Raw genomic sequence first — 17,944 nt, forward strand, 5'->3', positions numbered from 1 at the left:
TCTTCAGCGGGTTGGCTGCAGAGCGCAGAGGATCATTGGGATACAGCTACCAGCCCTGGAGGACATCTACAACGCACGCTGCCTCAGGAAAGCCACCAGCATCTACAAGGACTCCACACACCCATGCCACCGTCTGTTTGAACTACCTCCATCTGGCAGACGTCACAAGGCCTTCTACGCCCGCACCTCCAGACTAAGAAACAGCTTTATTCCTAGAGCTATAGCTGCTCTGAAGCGGACCTGCTCAGTGCCCCCCATATGTCTCTGCCCCCATGGTCATCTGGCACAATTGACCCTGCATGAACCTATTTGCAATTTACCTTTTTTCTCCCTTTTTTTTGTTGTTTTTTTGTTTTCGCCGTGTTTTATTTATTTTATAGCAACGATATGGAAGTGGCATACTTAATCTCGTTTTACTTGTACAATGACAATAAAGATATATTGATAGATATCAACTACACCGTCAGCTACATCAACTGCAGAATCAACATTCCATGCTGTATTGAAGTATTCAGTTATTTACATTACTCTATCCTAAAATTGTCCGTTATTTTAGATTTTCAATGTTTTTAACAGATTTAATGTTTATTTTTATCATTTAAGGCAATATTAATTGTTTGCAAGTGTCTATGCATTACAAGGACAAGTACAAGCTCTTGCTCAGCCGTGACAACATTGATAGGAGGCAAGGCTTGTCCCTAGCCACCAGGACAATGCTGGGACAGCGAGCTGAATGATATACCCACAGATGCTGAGCCACTGCTGTCAGTGTGTGACATTGGAGTGTCCAATATAGTTGGACGTATGCATTCACCAGAATTTTCTGAAGCAGATCTACCCAATTTGCATATCTCCCCAAAGAGCCCATTCTAGATCTCGCTGAAGACCTGAACACTTCCGCTCTGGGGAAAATGTTATGCAGTGAGTATGGACAGCTGGCCAAATTGAGAATGATTTGGTCTTGTATTTACTCAAGAGGTATGGCTAGGCAGTTCACGACAGGGGGATGTAACTGCAGTGTATTTTGTAGATAATAAGGCGGTGGAAGGTATGAAGGTTTAGGGCAGTGGATGAAGTGCCAATCAAGCAGGTTATTTTGTCTAGTATTTTGCCGAGCTTACGGATTGTTATTGAGCTGCAAACATCTAGGCAAGTGCAGAGTTTTCCATCGCAGTTCTGACGTACAATCCACCAGCCTCCATGAACTACACAGAAATACACCTAGATCCCTCCCATGACATACTTGTGCCTTGAATCATAGTTTTCCCGCTGAAGTGTTTAAATGCAAAATGTTGCCAATTCACATCCTCCTGAGATGCTGCCTGACCCATAGACTTACTCTAGCACTTTGTGTTCTGCATTCAAATATCTACAGTTCTGTGTGTCTTCAGTTTTGTCACCTGTTTATTTCTCTTCGCTGCCCAAGTCAATTTTTCTACTGATCGGTTTACCCACCCAATGTATCCACTGCCCTTTAGCATTTCATATGTGTTATGTTTAGATGAATCTCGCACCCTGCCCCTTCTCCCCCTCCCCAAATGGATGCTGCTCGATCCACTGAGTTTGTTTCCAATTTTGTTTCTGTTCCCAATTCAAACTCCATGTTGTTTATGCAGACATGAGGGCACCAGCACTGAACATATGCCAGGTCAATACATTTAAAGCTACCCTTTTCCTTTCTCTGGTTTAGCTAACTTTCAAATTGAATTAAACTGTTCCCGGAGCGACATTCTAGACAAATTGATGCTGTGGCATAATATTATTAAATTATCAATAAATCATTCCTAAGTAACATCAGGATTACTGGACAAGAATTGATCCTCCACCATCCTGCTGGTTTTAAGATATGATGATAATGGAGTGACTGGTTAATTGTTGCAATCAATCATAACTAATTCAGCAAAGAAAAATCCCTGTAGTGAAAAAATGGAAGAATTGCAAATTCACTTACCTGTTTCTCACAAGCAAACTACACTTACTAAATGTCAGGTCTCAAGTGATCACTACACTGTATTTTAATTTAAGTAATGTAATTTTCTGAAGCAGATCTACCCAATTTGCATATGATTGAATTAATATTGTTCACTTTCACTGATTCCTTAAGGAGCCCATTCTAGATCTCGCTGAAGACCTGAACACCTCCGCTCAGTCTGCCTAAACCTACTAGATCTCCTGATTGCTACACACTTTAACTCCCCCTCCCATTCCCATACTGACCTATCTGCCCCGGGCCTCCTCCACTGTCAGGGTGAGGCCCAGCGCAAATTGGAGAAACAGCACCTCATATTTCGCTTGGCAGCCCCAGCGGTATGAACATTGACTTCTCTGACTTCAAAACCCTGGCTTTCCCTCTCTCTCCATCCCTCCCCTTCCTAGTTCTCCAATCAGTCTGACTGTCCCCCTGATTAAATTTAATCTCTGTATGCTTTGTTGTCACCTTCTCCAAACTAACAATGATCTATTCTACATTTTTCTTGAACTGCATCCCCTTTGATGTATCATTTTCACACCTTACACATCCTTATATCTGTGTCTTCCTCTCCCATGACTCTCAATCTGAAGAAGGGTCTCAACCTAAAACATCACCTATTCCTTCTATCCAGAGATGCTGCCTGTTCCGTTAAGTTACTCAAGCATTTTGCGCCTATCCCAGATATTAACCACTTGCTCACATTCCCGTGAAATTTTCTTTTCAACAAGGGCTTACATTTCCTTAGAGAATTCATTACATTTGTTAGACAATTATTCCTCCTTTTGCTTAATGGACTAACATACCAAACCAGACCTATCCAGCCATTTTATTATTACCTTTTTAAGAGCATCGTCTTATACTTTAACAATCCAAAACGCACAGCTTATTTGAATATAGGACCTCTTTAAAGATTGATATTCCTTTCCTATCTTCAAGTTCTGAAGATTCCTTCAAGATAATGGCAAAGATATGACCAGATTTGCTAGACACCTGTTGGTTTGTCCTTGCTTGAAAATATTTTGGGGTTTAAATAGCAGTTATCAAACCAATCAGTATTCAACTCTAGACACAAAAAGCTGGAGTAACTCGGTGGGTTTCTCTGGAGTAAGACATCATCCTAGGAGAAATTAAGAAGAGTTACTCCAGCTTTTTGTGTCTATCTTTGGTTTAAACCAGCAGCTACACTCCTTGCTGCAGAATTAAACTCTAGCCTGACATCTCAGTGGAGTACTTCTTTGTGAGGGCCAATCTACATATTTAGATCTCAGTTAGATCCCATCTCAGTAAATGGTTCTAATGTCTTGGCCAAATTACATCCCTTTATTAATAAATAGATGCACTTGCGAATCTAATTTGCTGCTTCTTATCATTGTTTTATTGCCTACATGACAACAATGAGCGCAGTTCAAACGCAAGCTCTTGGCTGTGAAGTGGTTTTGGTTAACATGGGAATAAGGCAGTAAAGAAAAGAAATGTATATTTCTGTAACTTTCAAATGCTGGCAGAAGAGAAAGAAAATACTCTGTAGTCCCAAGTTAAAAGTAAAATAGAGTAGAATATGTTGTCTCACATTGGCACAACATAAAAGAACCATAATGTCAGCTGCATGCAAATTCCTGTTCTCAACTACAACCAAAGGAAATATCAAATGAACAGGAGACTTCCCTTCCCAAAAGTTTCAAGCTTAGAGAAATAGTGCTCCAGTACCTCTTATTAACTGGTTGACCTGCACATTCTTCAAATAAAGGGTTATCTAGTTCAAAGCACAGAGCACACTCTATTCATTCGGGGACATGAACATTGTTGGCAAGGTCTGCACCAGGGTCCTGAAATCCCAGTGTGCATTTGATGTTCTCGCCACTCTCATTGTTTTATCAACATGGAAGAATATTGGTTCATCAAATGGGGGACGAGGGCTTGTCATATAAGGGAAGAGAGTTTGTCACATGAGTGATGATGGTTCCTCATCTGTGCCTCATGGGATCTGGTATCATTTGTTATTGCATTTTAGAGGGCAGTTAATACTCGACCAACTTGTTTTGAATTAGCAGCATGTATTGGAGTCACGTTACGAAAAGGAGAGCGAGTCAAATGAGTTCGAACAACAATATGGCAATTTCAGTTTCCATTATTGAGACTTTATTTGTTATAAGTTTAAGATTATGTAATAAACTGAATTTAAATACTTCAGCTTCATGGAATTTGAATTTGAGTTTCTAGATTGTTCACTTGAGCTTCTTAATTACTATCAGTAACCTAACCACTATGCCACATAATCCTTAAAGAATATACAATACAATAAAACTTTATTAATCCCTGAAGGGAAATTGGTCTGCCAACAGTCACAACACACATCAAGGTACACAAAAACTTGAACTTAAAAGTGAAAACAAAAAGAAAAAGACAAGCGACTGTTGGCTGGCTGCCGTATGCACAGCGCCTTCACCGGAACGAACGATCGCAATATGTGAAAGAATGAGGGGATTGACCCAAAAAGAACTAACATTTCACAGAACACTTTAGGAAAATGACAATATGGAAATTACCTTAATTTCAGCTGGTTTGTAATATCGCCGTGAATGGTCCTCCAATCCTGTTCTGTATCCATCTCTTAAGAAGCGTTTCATTCCATAGCTTCCTCTCAGTTTACGAACAATCTTCTCCATAGTTTGATCAAACAAGGCATCATCTTCCACTGCAAATGCAGGGTAACTTATACATGGCAGGAGGGCAGCATCTGTATTCTGGGGAAAATACATTACTCAAATTGGTTTCAAACACTTAGTTGAACATTCCTAGATATTGCATATAATTAATATTGCTGTTGGCAAGTTCTATACAAATAAAATACAATATGGTCTATATAAATAAATAAGAATTATGAAATAAGGATTAGCAAATCTTTGAAAACGTTACACAATTAGCAGAGAAAAAGTTTGGTGTTGTGAGGTTAACAGTATTTGTGTATGCAACATATGACTGATTAAAAAGATTTGCTGTTTTGTTAAAAAGCTAACTACTGTTGAGAACTACTACTGATTCACAAGTACCAGTAACAGTCAAAATCTATTAAATATTTTTTTTAAATCAAATTTTGTTCATCTGTTCTTTTTAGCCTTCCAATTCAATGCATGCTTCAAAACATTAAAGCAATAAAACAGGTTATGCAGAAAGATGCAAGCAGTTAATTCTCTTTTTATGAAATTCTCTTAATCTGCAGAAATACTTACATGAGACCTAGATTCTCGTGGAAGGAGTGAACAAAATGTTTGTCTGTTCCGATTGTGAGCATCAAAATCAACAAAAATGACAGACCAAGAACAACCCTAAATAAAAACAAAAGGATATATATTTCGTGAATACCCATACATATACATACACAAACAAGTAACAATTTTTTCTCACTATTATTTTGAAAATACTCAAATTTCTGCTGACCATAGTATATTTATATACCACCTTTAACATAATAAAATGTTTCTATAGATTTCACAGGAATGACTCCATCAAAATATTAATATTCAGGCTCAAATAGCAATTTGACATTTGGTATTGTTTAGGTGTTTCTTCAACTGAAACTTTTAAAATAATGATACTGGAGCTAGATAATGATACAGGAACTAGGACTATGTAAAAGATCATTGTGCAGCAAACTGCCAGATCATTAAAAAATAACCATAGCTGATGCTTAGTGTCAAAGGGAAAAGATCTAAGAAGTGGTTTGTGATTCCGGCCTCTTCAGCATTGAAGACATAACTTCATGGAAGTCTCACAGAGCCAAATGATATTTAGCACACAGAGGAAGTAAACCGAATATGGCTGATATATCAAAGTAGCAGAACACTGCTTGCTTAAAAATATAAAGTTTAAATTAGAAATTATATATTAAGTTACTGAGAAAAGGTTGCTAAGATTATTTGAAATCCGCAATATGGATATATTCATACTAATTTCTTAGGATAGTATTAACTTTCACTTTCTACCCTCTGTGAGCATTTTGGCATAATGATCTACTAAATAAACACAAAATACCACAGAATGGCTTTCTTTTATTTCCTACTTTTTTGGGGGTGAAAAAGCTCCAGAAGGGGTATCAACTATTAAAATAATTCAAGGTTTCAAGGTCAGTTTATTGTCACATGTACCAATTAAGTACAGTGAAATTTGATTTGGAATATAAAACGTAGAATTAGGTTTTTTTTTAATTGTAAAAAAATATTATTTTATTTGTAGGACAGATCCTGCTTTGTGAGTTCACTTATGCCAGACATTTTAAGACCCACTCTTTCCTGTTGAGCACAACTGATCTAGAGTCATCCAATCCCAGATCCACCCCTGATTTAGGTCTCAGAATATGTTTATTTAAAGAAACGATTGTCAACTGAATACAACACCCCTCGAAAATGAACTCAGAAATTGTGATGCACAATTAAGAAAGAGTTAAGATGGAGACACAAGGAATTGCAGCTGCTGGCCACAAAGTGAAGAACACAAAGTGCTAGAGGAAGGGCGGCACGGTGGCGCAGCGGTAGAGTTGCTGCCTTACAGCGAATGCAGCGCCAGGACTTAGGTTCGATCCTGACTACGGGTGCCGTCTGTATGGAGTTTGTACGTTCTCCCCGTGACCTGCGTGGGTTTTCTCCGAGATCTTCGGTTTCCTCCGACACTCCAAAGACGTACAGGTATGTAGGTTAATTGACTGGGTAAATGTAAAAATTGTCCCTAGTGTGTGTAGATAGTGTTAATGTGCGGGGATCGCTGGGCAGCGCAGACTTGGTGGGCCGAAGGGCCTGTTTCCACGCTGTATCTCTAAATCTAAAATCTAAATCTAAAAACTCAGTGGGTCAGCCTTAGCGTGAGATACTTCAATACTCCATGTTCTCAATTAAGAGTTGAGAATTTCTTTGTAAGATGCACCGAGAATGAACCAGAACAAAGAAAGTCTCACTTGCTGTAGCATTACAGGCACATTAGCTGCAAGTGTAAGCAATGCTCCAACTTTGGGGAACACTGAAAAGTGGTACAACACGAGAGACATAACCTCTGGAATCTTTTGAAGCTGCGGTACGAGTATGAAATGAGTTTGGGAAATAGCTTTCAGTTTTTTCACTATCAGTCTGAGAAATATTGTATTTCTATAAATCCCTTCTTCTTTGAGCACAATTTCAAATACATTTGCATCAATTGTTTATGTAAACCTACTTTGCAGGTTTATATTTAGTAACTCCACATCAACCAAATTAGCTTCATTTAAATATTAATGTGGAGATCAATTTAGAAATGGATTTGCTGTTAAATAATAAATAAGATCTTAATAAAATTGCTCAAGATGTTATTTTATACTTGCACTCAATGGGATTTGTGCTGGATTTATGTTAATACAATACAAGGCTTTTCAATATTAAACTGCAAAATGAGACCTGTGCTGCTTCATGTGCAAGTGGAATTTTGATGGGGCCTCAACTGATATTGGTAATAGCCTTATGTTCTCAATCCAAAGATTACAACTCCTGCTCCACTTCATCTCAGTAGTTCTGTAATCTCCAAAATCAATTCAAAGAGGATGCTTGTTATTCATGTTTTGAATAATGGAAGGACTGTGATGCAAAGTCTTCGTTGGATTCTGGTTTGATATTGTAATACAAACTGTTATCCTCAATCACTTTGGCAAAAGTAATGTAGAATTACAGCACACTTCTAAATTTCATAAGAATCAAATCAGGCAAGAATAACATTTAAGGCTACAGTTAGAAAACATAGAAAATAGGTGCAGGAGGAGGCCATTCGAGCCAGCACCAGTTCTAAGATAAATACCTCTATTATTTTTTAATTCTTAAAACATTACATATTTGTCATAAATATTTAATGTAAAAGTTAAATTGACTTAGGAATTAGCAAAACATAATTAGATTCTTTGAAAGACTTCCAAATATAGTCAGATAATTATTTAAGCAGTGAAGGATGACAACAGCATTAACTCTAATGTGTTGAAAGGAAACTAAATTATATTTTGTACCGTTTTGTGAATCATTCATAGCAGATTAAATTCCTTCACCAAAGATCATACAAAACAATAAGTATAAATGCTAACTTTTGTAAATTGTCTTCACTGCAGCACAATTTACAGTAATTAGCTTTTCATTTAAATCAATTTAAATTAGATTGCATCCTGCATAAACATTGGACTCTTGAAAATAATGTACTCTATTGTAGCCTTGCATAATTTCATGTTGATTGCATTTGTAGATGAATAACTCATAGTTACTAATCTTGATATTAAAATTGAAAACTGACAAATCTAATTTAAAATACCTGGTTTCCAAAGAGATTAAATCCATTGATTGCTTCCAAAGCTGATTTGGCCATACCAACTGAACTATTGAAATAAAAATCATGCTTGAAATCTCAAAATCAATATAAGCACAACATCAATACAATAAGTGTCTCAGAAGCAAACATATTAGCAACGAATGACATTTGATAGGTTTTTTGCTGACGCGGCAGGTATAAACGCATTACAAATTACTGTGTCGTGGTGGAAAGTGGTGATGGTGAAGGATGATTGTTCACAGAAATGCTTGTAAACCTCCAAGTATAAATTAATACATGTAAAGTAAGAGCCCCGCTGGATTTTCCTTATCAATAATTTACTTTTTTTACGAATAGTACAAAAAGGGAAGAAATACATCAAAATACATTAACAATGTTGAAAAGGTATTGCACAGAGAAAGCTGGCAGAAATCTGTGGACACATCAGTCTGAAGAAGGGTCTCGACCCAAAAGGTCACCCATTCTGTCTCTCCAGAGATGTAGTTCTTTCCTAACATTATTACCTTGATTAATTACTTTCATATTGACAACATTTTAACCAGATAAAAATTGCACAGTAAATTGTTATAGTCATGGAGACACTCAGCATGGAAACAAGCTATTTGGCCCACTACATCCATACTGACCAGTAAGTGCCCATTCGCACTAATCCCATCTCACAGGACCTGGTCTGAATTGTTCTATGCGTAAGATATGGAATCACACAGCCAGGTCGGGATGGCATGCAGCTTGAAGGGGAAACAACTGGTGGTATGCCGCCTCTGTCCTTTGTTATCGGTTTCAGAGGTCGCAACATGGTAGCTAAAGTGATGGGCCATAATGCACTTTTAAGTGGTACACATTGAGTAACAGTGCACAGGTGATTAAAGAAATGAATACTTAGTGTGGTGATGGGTTGTCATAAAAGCACACAATATAGTCCTGTGCGACACGCTGGTGCAGCTGGTGGAGCCGCTGCCTTACAGCGCCAGAGACCTGGGTTTAACCATGACCTTGAGTGCTGTCTGTGTGGAGTTTGCACATTCGACTGAATGGCTTTCTTCTGGTTGCTCTGGTTTACTCTGACATCACTAAGACGTGCAGGTTTGTAAGTTAATTGGCCTCTGTAAATTGTCCTTGGGTGTAGAGAGTAAATTGCCCTTGCGTGTGAAGGTGGGAAAACATAGAAGGAGTGTGAATGGGTGATCAATGGTCGGCGTGGACTCAGTGGGCTGACGGCCTGTTTCCATGCTGTATCTTTCAATTCAATACAGTGTTGACTTTCTTGAATGCTGTTACAGCTGCATGCCTACAGGCATCCGGCCAGTGCTTCTCCTTCCAGATCTGACCACTATTGATAATAAAAAGGCTTTAGGAAATTGGTCATCACAGGATACCCATTTCCTAACCTGCTTTTGTAGCCACAGTATTTGTGTGACTACTCCAATAAAGATTCTCATCAATAATAATTCTCCAGAGTGTTTATGGTGGGAGAGTTAAAATGTAATTGGATCAATATCACCAAGGGTAAGCAATTAGGATCTCTGTGCAAGGATAATAATAATAATAATAATCCATTTATTTTATATAGCGCCTTATCGCATGCTCAAAGCGCTTTACAAAAACAATTAACATAAAAACAAACAAACTATCCTGACGGAAAAGCGGCGAATACTCAACGCCAGCGTCCTCTCACGTCAGGGTCCGGCAGCAGACATTAAAAAGCACAAGACACACAGATACAATTTTTTACACAAAACAGCCATCACAGTGATTGCTCTAGGCACACCCTCACTGTGATGGAAGGCAAAGTCTTATCTCCTCCTCATTCTTCTCCCGTGGTGCCACGAGGTGATCGAGGCTCCCAACTTTTTGAAGCCCCCACCGGGCGATGGAAAGTCCCAGGGCCGAGCCGAGCAGGCCGATGAAAGTCCTGAGCCCCCACCGGGCGATGGAAAGTCCCAGGGCCGAGCCACGCAGGGCGATGAAAGTCCTGAGCCCCCAACGGGCGATGGAAAGTGCTGCGGCCGGGCCACGCAGGGCGATGAAGGGCCTGCGGGCGGGTTGATCGTACCTCGCGCTTCGGGGCGGTTGAAGCTGCTACGGTTGGAGCTCCCAAAAGCCGGTCGCCAGCTAGGGACCTGCGAACTCCCGATGTTGCGGTCTGCAGGGCCCACGGCCGAAGCCTCCGAGATGGTAAGTCCAGGCCCTGCGACCGGAGTCTTTGAGGTCGATCCCAGCTGGAGGCCGCCGACTCCACGATGTTAGGCCGTAGCGCGAACGGAGATACGACACGGTAAAGGTCGCATCTCCGTTGAGGAGGAGATTTGAAAAAAAGGTTTCCCCCAACCCCCCCACCACCCCCTACACACACAGAATTAAAAATAAAACAAAACGTACATTTAACAACGACAATGACAAAAAAACAAAAAAAAAACGGAGAGACTGCCGGTGAGCCGCAGCTGCAGAACACAGCCACGCCCCTATGATGTCCCCTAGGATATGGCCAGTGACAGCCTTTCTAAAGCCAGCTTGATAGAAGCATGGACAGCTTCATTTTCTGAGAAGTTATGAAGGGAAGTGAACATGTTGTGCAGTCAGCACGTCCCCACGTCTGACCTTGGGAAGGTTGAAGATGATTTGGCCAATGGCAGTGCCCTAGGGAAGTCTCACAGCAGCAATGTCCTGGAGCCAGGGTGACTGATCTGTGAAAATGCGACTACCCCCAGCGACTCAAGTACATTCCCCGTGATGCCCACTGACTGAAGCTCTGATGTCAAATGCTATTTTCACATCAAAGACAGTCACCCCAGCTCAGCTCAGAAATTTAGCTCCGAGTTTGAAGCAAGAGTGCGAAGGAGCTCGGAGTTGTTCCTGGCAAAACCCAAACTGAGCATTATTTAGGTTGAGGTCCACCAACTCCACTTGATGTCCCTTTGAACCTCTGTTAGATTCACTGCCTGTGGTTTAATGTCTTGACCACTCAGCCCTTCTTAAATAAACAAACACCTTCTAGTTCTCCAAAAATCTCTCAGCGTACCCCTACATCCCTTGTACAGCACAAATAATTCACTTCAATGGTGCGTTTTATAGTCACCTGTGCAAAATGTTAACACAGTGAAATTCTTTATCTTACAAACAGTAGAGTATTGCCATACCCCCGATCCCTACTGCTCAACTGCTCATATCATTTTCCTGATCTGAACTTTAACATCCCTTGTCCACCAGGATTCCCAAAAGTTGCCAACTTTGCTCTTTACTCTAACAGAAACATGCTGGCCTTGAACAATCCCTTTCTCATTTTTTAAAAACAGCCACATTGCAATAAATCTCTTTTGCTGCTGTCTCTCTCAAACAACCTTTGCAAATTCCAGTCTAATGCCTTCAAAATTAGAGCAAAACACAAGGTGCTGAAGGAACACAGCATGCCAGGCAGCATCTGTGGAGGGAATTGACAGGCGACATTTCGGTCATGGACCCTTCTTCACTCCTGACCTGAAACATCACTTGTCTATTTCCTCCTCAGATGCCGCCAACCTGCTGAGTACTTTGTGCTCTGTACAATATTCCAGCATCTGCGATCTCTTGTGTCTCCTTCAAGATTAGCCAGACCAAATATTTGTTGAGACATCTAAATTGGGGACAAGCTCGCTATATAAAGCCATAGAAATAGAATGCATTAGGATTTTTACAGTAGAAAGAGAAAAAAAGAGTTAACAATGAACTCAAAATTACACTGTTTTAAAAGTTGCAATTCTTCATTATAATAAAATCTGATCTATTTCTTGTCCATGCAGTTAATCAATATGTTAAATTCATTACAATACTTGTGCTATGACACAGCTGTGAAAGGTCCTACCTTGAGTGCAGCTCGGTGCTCCCATTGTTGTATTTGCTTCCTCTTTCCCACATACCAAAATCTGGTCTACGATAGCTTCTTTCCACACAGAATACAAGATTTTGAATGAAACATACCTTTTAAAAAAGCACAAATAGACATGGGCAGATGAAATTCACCAACTTGTTTTAAACCAGACCACAAAATGATGGCTTTTTATTTCATAACTGAAAGAGGAGCATGTGTGAGATCAAACCATCGGGAGATACAAAACCATCAGGAGAAAGAAACATTAATTATGAAAGTATCTGCATGCATAGAAATTAGCAAAAACAAATAAAGAGAGTCAAGAGTGTTTACTTGTCATAGGTACCGAATGGAACAATGAAACTCTTACTTGCAGCAGCATGACATCTGTAAACACAGTACTCATAGATAACATAATAAACAAAAAAACAGAAATGCATTTTAAAATCCAATATTAGTGAGAAAGCAAAACCAAGACCATTCATGATTCATCGTTTAGTTGGTATTTGTAGCATTCAAGTGTTCATTGCAAAAATAGAGAGAAGGGAAATTAAAATGTGGAATAACAAAATGGCAAAGGTGTCAAACATGTGTTTTTGCAAGTGCTTTCACAGTACAAGCACAAATAAATTCTGAAACTTTGGGATAATGAGAAGGAGAATCATCAATTAATCTTAATAAAGAAAATGATACCATAAAAGAATATATCATCTGGATCTGATTGACTAAATACAAGGTTTGCAAAAGAAATGGACATAGTGACAATGGATGGATTGAGGTAGATTTCAGAGCAATCCCATGGGACGGAAGATAGCAGAAGTAAGGTCAATGTTCAAGAAAGAGGCAGAGAGAAAACAAGGAACTGTTGGCCAGTTAGCCTGACATGGGTGCTATGGAAACTGATTATTAAAGTGGCTATTCAGAACCTGGAAAACAACAATTAGATTCAGCAGAATTAATACTGCATAATAAAGATGAAATCACCCAAATTCATAAGAATTTGAGGATTCCCTGTAAAATCCCTGGGAAATGTTTTGGTCTTTTTTGCATAATGTGTGGATGACATGCTAAGTCATAAATATCTCTTTGCAAACTCTTTGGCTCTTAAAATTAAATGTTAGGAATATGTATTATCATGCCATCAGATAACTGCAAATATTTATTCATGATATTTCATCTATATTAATATGTATATGTTCCAATCTGTAAACATTTTACAGAGCATGAAATAAAGTATTAATTGGAAATTATGCATCTTTTTCCTGGTTTGTTGTTTGTGAGGATTTTGTAGCAAGCTACTCAACCAGCTTAATGGAATCAGCTTAAAGCTGCTGAATACCAGGGATCCTTCTCATTGATGTCTGATAGCTCAAGGGGAAATCACAGCATCGAGCCTGCTGGGTCTAGTCAAGGTCTTTGGCAAATGCTATAATTTTGCAGTTGACTGTAAAATCCAATACATTTTAAACTTTCAAACACATTTGAAAAGGTGCCAAACGAAAATTATGACACAAGGTTAAGGGTAGTATACTGTATTAACATGGACTGAAAATTGATTAATGAATTGAAAATATCGAAGGAATAAACAAGGAAGGAATAGATAACTGTATTGCGTAACTACTAAAAGGATGCAAATAGTCTGAAAAAGGGTCCCAACACGAAATGTCACTATCCATGTCCTCCAGACTTGCTGCCTGACCCGCTGAGTTACTCCAGCATTTTGTGTCCATCTAAGGGGTGCAAATAGTTATATTATTTATTATCTATATCATTGACATGAGGATTGTGTGTAGTATATCCAAGTTTACTGAATGTATAAAGCAAGATTGCACAGTAAACAGTTTGGAGGGTGCAGTAGATATAGGTGCAAAAGGGATATAGAAATGACTTGATAAGATGACAAAATCTTTATCCAAGGTACTATGTACTTTCATAGTACATTGGGTAAAGCAAAAGCATCCTCATACACATCAGGAGAGCATTATCAAATGAGAATTGATGATGGTGTGCCACAAAGTTAGGACAAATGCCCAAATATTTGGTCAAGAATGAAGATTTACAGACTACTTTGAAGGTGGAGGAAAAAGAGATCGAGAATTTCTGAGTTGAATTTCATTACTCATTTGTAACCGGACTTTATGTAACTATATATTCCGTGCCATCTAGTTTTTCATGATGAACATTTTAATGTTATTTTCAACTGTATATATTTATTAAATAACTCACATTCAGCTTAATTATTGCAACATTAAATAATGTGCACTTTAACCTGCAGTCTAACACATTAAGCACAATCTTTTTGCTCCCATGCCCAGCACAATAAAGTTTTAATGAGCAGAAAAATTATCCAATTAAGTATAATACTCTACCACCACAGTAAAAATTAAGCGTTATTATAAAAGGAAAGAAATTTGAGATTAATTTGAGTGCAGCTAATAAGGAAGCAAATCGAACATTTCAGGGATATAAAAATGCCATGCTCTCTGTGATGAACTGGTATTTACAAAGTATTATAGCTCACCCAACTTACTGAGGTATTGGATACCGAGCACAATTTCTGAGATTGCAGACTTTATCCTAAGCTGGAACATGGTGTTCAGGTCGGAATTTCTCACCTCAAGAAGGTTGGAAAGATGTTGGAGAGGATACGGAACTAATTTTACTTGAATAATTCCACGATGAGAGGTTAAAGTTAAACTGGGAAAGTTGAGATGGTTGTCCATAAATTAGACAAGTGGACAGGATATTAGATGGAATTAATTGAAACCATGAAGAGTATCAACTTCCCATCAAATCTGTAATCATCAACTTTCACCTCAAAAACAAAATACTCTTGACTCCTTTGACCTTTAAAAATCCAACGTCCTTTGTTTCTCTGAATTCCTTTGGCACTTTTTAGCCTGCCAAACTCAGCTCATCTATTCCACATTTAAGTATCACCATTTCTGCTCCCAGCAGTGTTGAAATGACTCTTAGTCAGCAAAGTATTTGCAACAACTTATCTTCCCATTCCTGCAACATTGGGTCTAATGTCTCCCGAGCATCAAACATTAGGCCTCTCAAAGTCCCCAATCTTAATAACATCATAATTTACATTTTCAAAAGAAAAATACTGCAGATCCTGGAAATCTAAATCTGTATCTCTCAAAGGTGCTGCCTGAACTGTGGACATTATTAATCCTTTCTGTTTGATTTCTGGTTCCTATATACACTGATAACACTGGCTCCATTTCTCAACCCTATTATAGGTCCTTTACATTTTCAGAAGAGGCATTAGATCTAGGACCATAGGATCAAATGTTTCTTCCAACTGAATATTTTGAAGACCAAAACCATTGTTTTTTTGTCTGTTGCAAAATCAATTCTCTGACCAACATTTGCATTCCCCCCTGCCAAATATCTGAAACTGACGCAAGCTATTTGCAGCCTTAGTGTTGTGTTTCAACGAGATAAGCATATGTCCGCATTCGGGGCAGGTTTAAATGAGCTGAGTGGGGGATGGGATTCAGTCAGAAGGGTGAAGGTTACAAAGCTGGAAGTGGAAATTAATAACGTAGTAAGTAAAATGAATAGGCAGAGGAAATATAGACAGAGTATTTTAGAACTTGCATTGTCAAACAAGGAAAAATTAATTTATGATCATATCGTAAAGCAGCCTTTTGGCAAGAACGTCTGACCCTTATGATCGAATTTTACATCAAATGCAAAAAATATACACTGATCTGGCACCAAGTTAAACAAAGGAACCTAATATGGTACGTGGGGAAATTTGATTGGAATAGATTGAAAAACTATTAAAGAATGGGGCTAGATAATGTTGGAAATAAACAAATAATTTAATGATTAAGTCCTTTGGAAACTTAATGGTATGAAAAGCCTGACCCGCTGAGTTACTCCATCACGGTATTTTTTTCCTGTGCTGTATCAAGTCCTGCTATATTCAAACATCACCTACTGACTCGATTTCCTCAGTGAAACATTAAAGGTGAGTAACCATGACAGAATAAAAGGTGTAAGAAACTTAAGTTTCAGCAACATTATTGCAGCACTATTTTTTTCAACATTTGTGAAAGTTAAGTTGTTTATTCATCTTAATCCATTTGTGTAATTAACTATACCTCATCTGTATTGTAGATAATCTGTAATCCTGAGGAAATCATCTCCACCAAGTATAGCAAGAACAAAGATACAGCATCAATCTGGAGGGAAAAGCAATGAAAAAAAGACTATGAAACATTACCAAATCAGTCAATCAATTGGCAATCATAGAGCTGGGGCAACATCATCATCATAATCGTACTTTTTTAGACAAGTATGTTTTGTAACATACGAGGAATTTGGTTTGCCATACAGTCATACCAAAAAAGCAACAAGACACACAACACACAAAAATTTGACATAAACATTCCACATTCCCCACTGTGATGGAAAGCAATAATCTTCTTTCCACCTTTCCTCCCGCGTTCGGAGGAGTCGAACCATCCGCTGCCGGCGATCGAACTCCCACATCGTGGCGATCTAAGCTCCCGCATTGGGGTGGTTAGAAACTCCTGCGGCTTGGAGTCCCCGAAATCGGTCCCTAACCAGGGACCGCGAGCTTCACGATGTTAAAGTCCACAGCTCCCGCAGGGTGGAGCACCAAAGGCCACCCCCTGGCAAAGGGATCAAAGGGTCCGCTCCGAGATGGTCCGCAGGCTCCACGGTTTTGGAGCTCTATAAGTCCCAAACAAGAGGCCGCCAACTCCACGATGTTAGGCAGCAGTGCGGACGGAGATACGACATGGAAAAAGTCACATCTCCGTCGAGGAAAGAGATAAAAAAAGTTTGCCCCCCCCGCCACAAATACAAAAGCTAAAGATAAGCTAAAACATATATTTTACAACAAACTTAAAACACAAGAATGGAAAACACGAAGAAAATCATGCTAAAATCTTTTGAGATAGTGCCTTGTTACCTGAAGATGACCATATTTGTGGTAGGGTAACACTTCGTCACCTGTATGGATGTTGAACACAGAATGCAAGGAGTTTGATGGATTTGGGTTTTTCTTGAAATTTTCCACCTATTGAAAGTAATTTGATTAAATTAGCATTTAGATCGAATACTATTTGACAATGGTTGCTTAATCTGGCTGATTTTTTCCCCGCCGAGTCACTAAAATATGGTAGATAAGAGAGTGGCTGAAGGTGTTATGTAATGCGATTACTAGAGGTGTGTAAGAAGGAACTGCAGATGCTGGTTTAAACCGAAGATAGACACAAAAGGCTGGAGTAACTCAGCGGGACAGGTAGTATCTCTGGAGAGAAGGAATGGGTGACATTTCGGGCCGAGACCCTTCTTCAGACTGTTTCGGGATAAGGGAAATGAGATATAGACGGTGATGTGGAGAGATAAAGAACAATGAATGAAAGATATGCAAAAAAGTAACGATGATAAAGGAAACAGGCCATTGCAAGTTGATGGTAGAGTGAAAATAAGAAGCTAGTGCGACTTGGGTGGGGGAGGGATAAAGAGAGAGGGAATGCTGGGGCTACCTGAAGTGAGAGAAATTAATATTCATACCACTGGGCTGCAAGCTGCCCAAGTGAAATATAAGATGCTGTTCCTCCAATTTGCGTTTAGCCTCACTCGGACAATGGAGGAGACCGGGGACAGAAAGGAACAGAAAATGTGTAATTACACAAAACTTAACTATAGATATCATAAAACAGTAACAATGGGAAAGCAAACAAAAATTGTTCAGTCTGGCACAGTCCACTAATTACAAATGTAGCAATTTTGATAATTTTGTTTTATGA

General features: G+C 38.9%; 1 protein-coding gene across 3 annotated transcripts in view; it reads right to left on the bottom strand.

Moving 5' to 3' along the window:
- phkb (phosphorylase kinase, beta) overlaps positions 1-17,944 on the bottom strand; it is a 133,327-nt gene that overhangs the window by 74,098 nt on the left and 41,285 nt on the right. For all 3 annotated transcript variants that reach the window (XM_078400431.1, XM_078400429.1, XM_078400430.1), the window contains 6 exons: positions 17,101-17,208; positions 16,265-16,345; positions 12,141-12,256; positions 8,285-8,348; positions 5,203-5,298; positions 4,519-4,716 (listed from right to left, as the gene is read on the bottom strand). In XM_078400431.1, the coding sequence (XP_078256557.1) occupies positions 4,519-4,716; positions 5,203-5,298; positions 8,285-8,348; positions 12,141-12,256; positions 16,265-16,345; positions 17,101-17,208 (663 nt within the window). The remainder of the gene's footprint in view (positions 1-4,518; positions 4,717-5,202; positions 5,299-8,284; positions 8,349-12,140; positions 12,257-16,264; positions 16,346-17,100; positions 17,209-17,944) is intronic.

Source organism: Rhinoraja longicauda, chromosome 6, assembly GCF_053455715.1.
Source record: "Rhinoraja longicauda isolate Sanriku21f chromosome 6, sRhiLon1.1, whole genome shotgun sequence".
Lineage (NCBI taxonomy): Eukaryota > Metazoa > Chordata > Chondrichthyes > Rajiformes > Arhynchobatidae > Rhinoraja > Rhinoraja longicauda.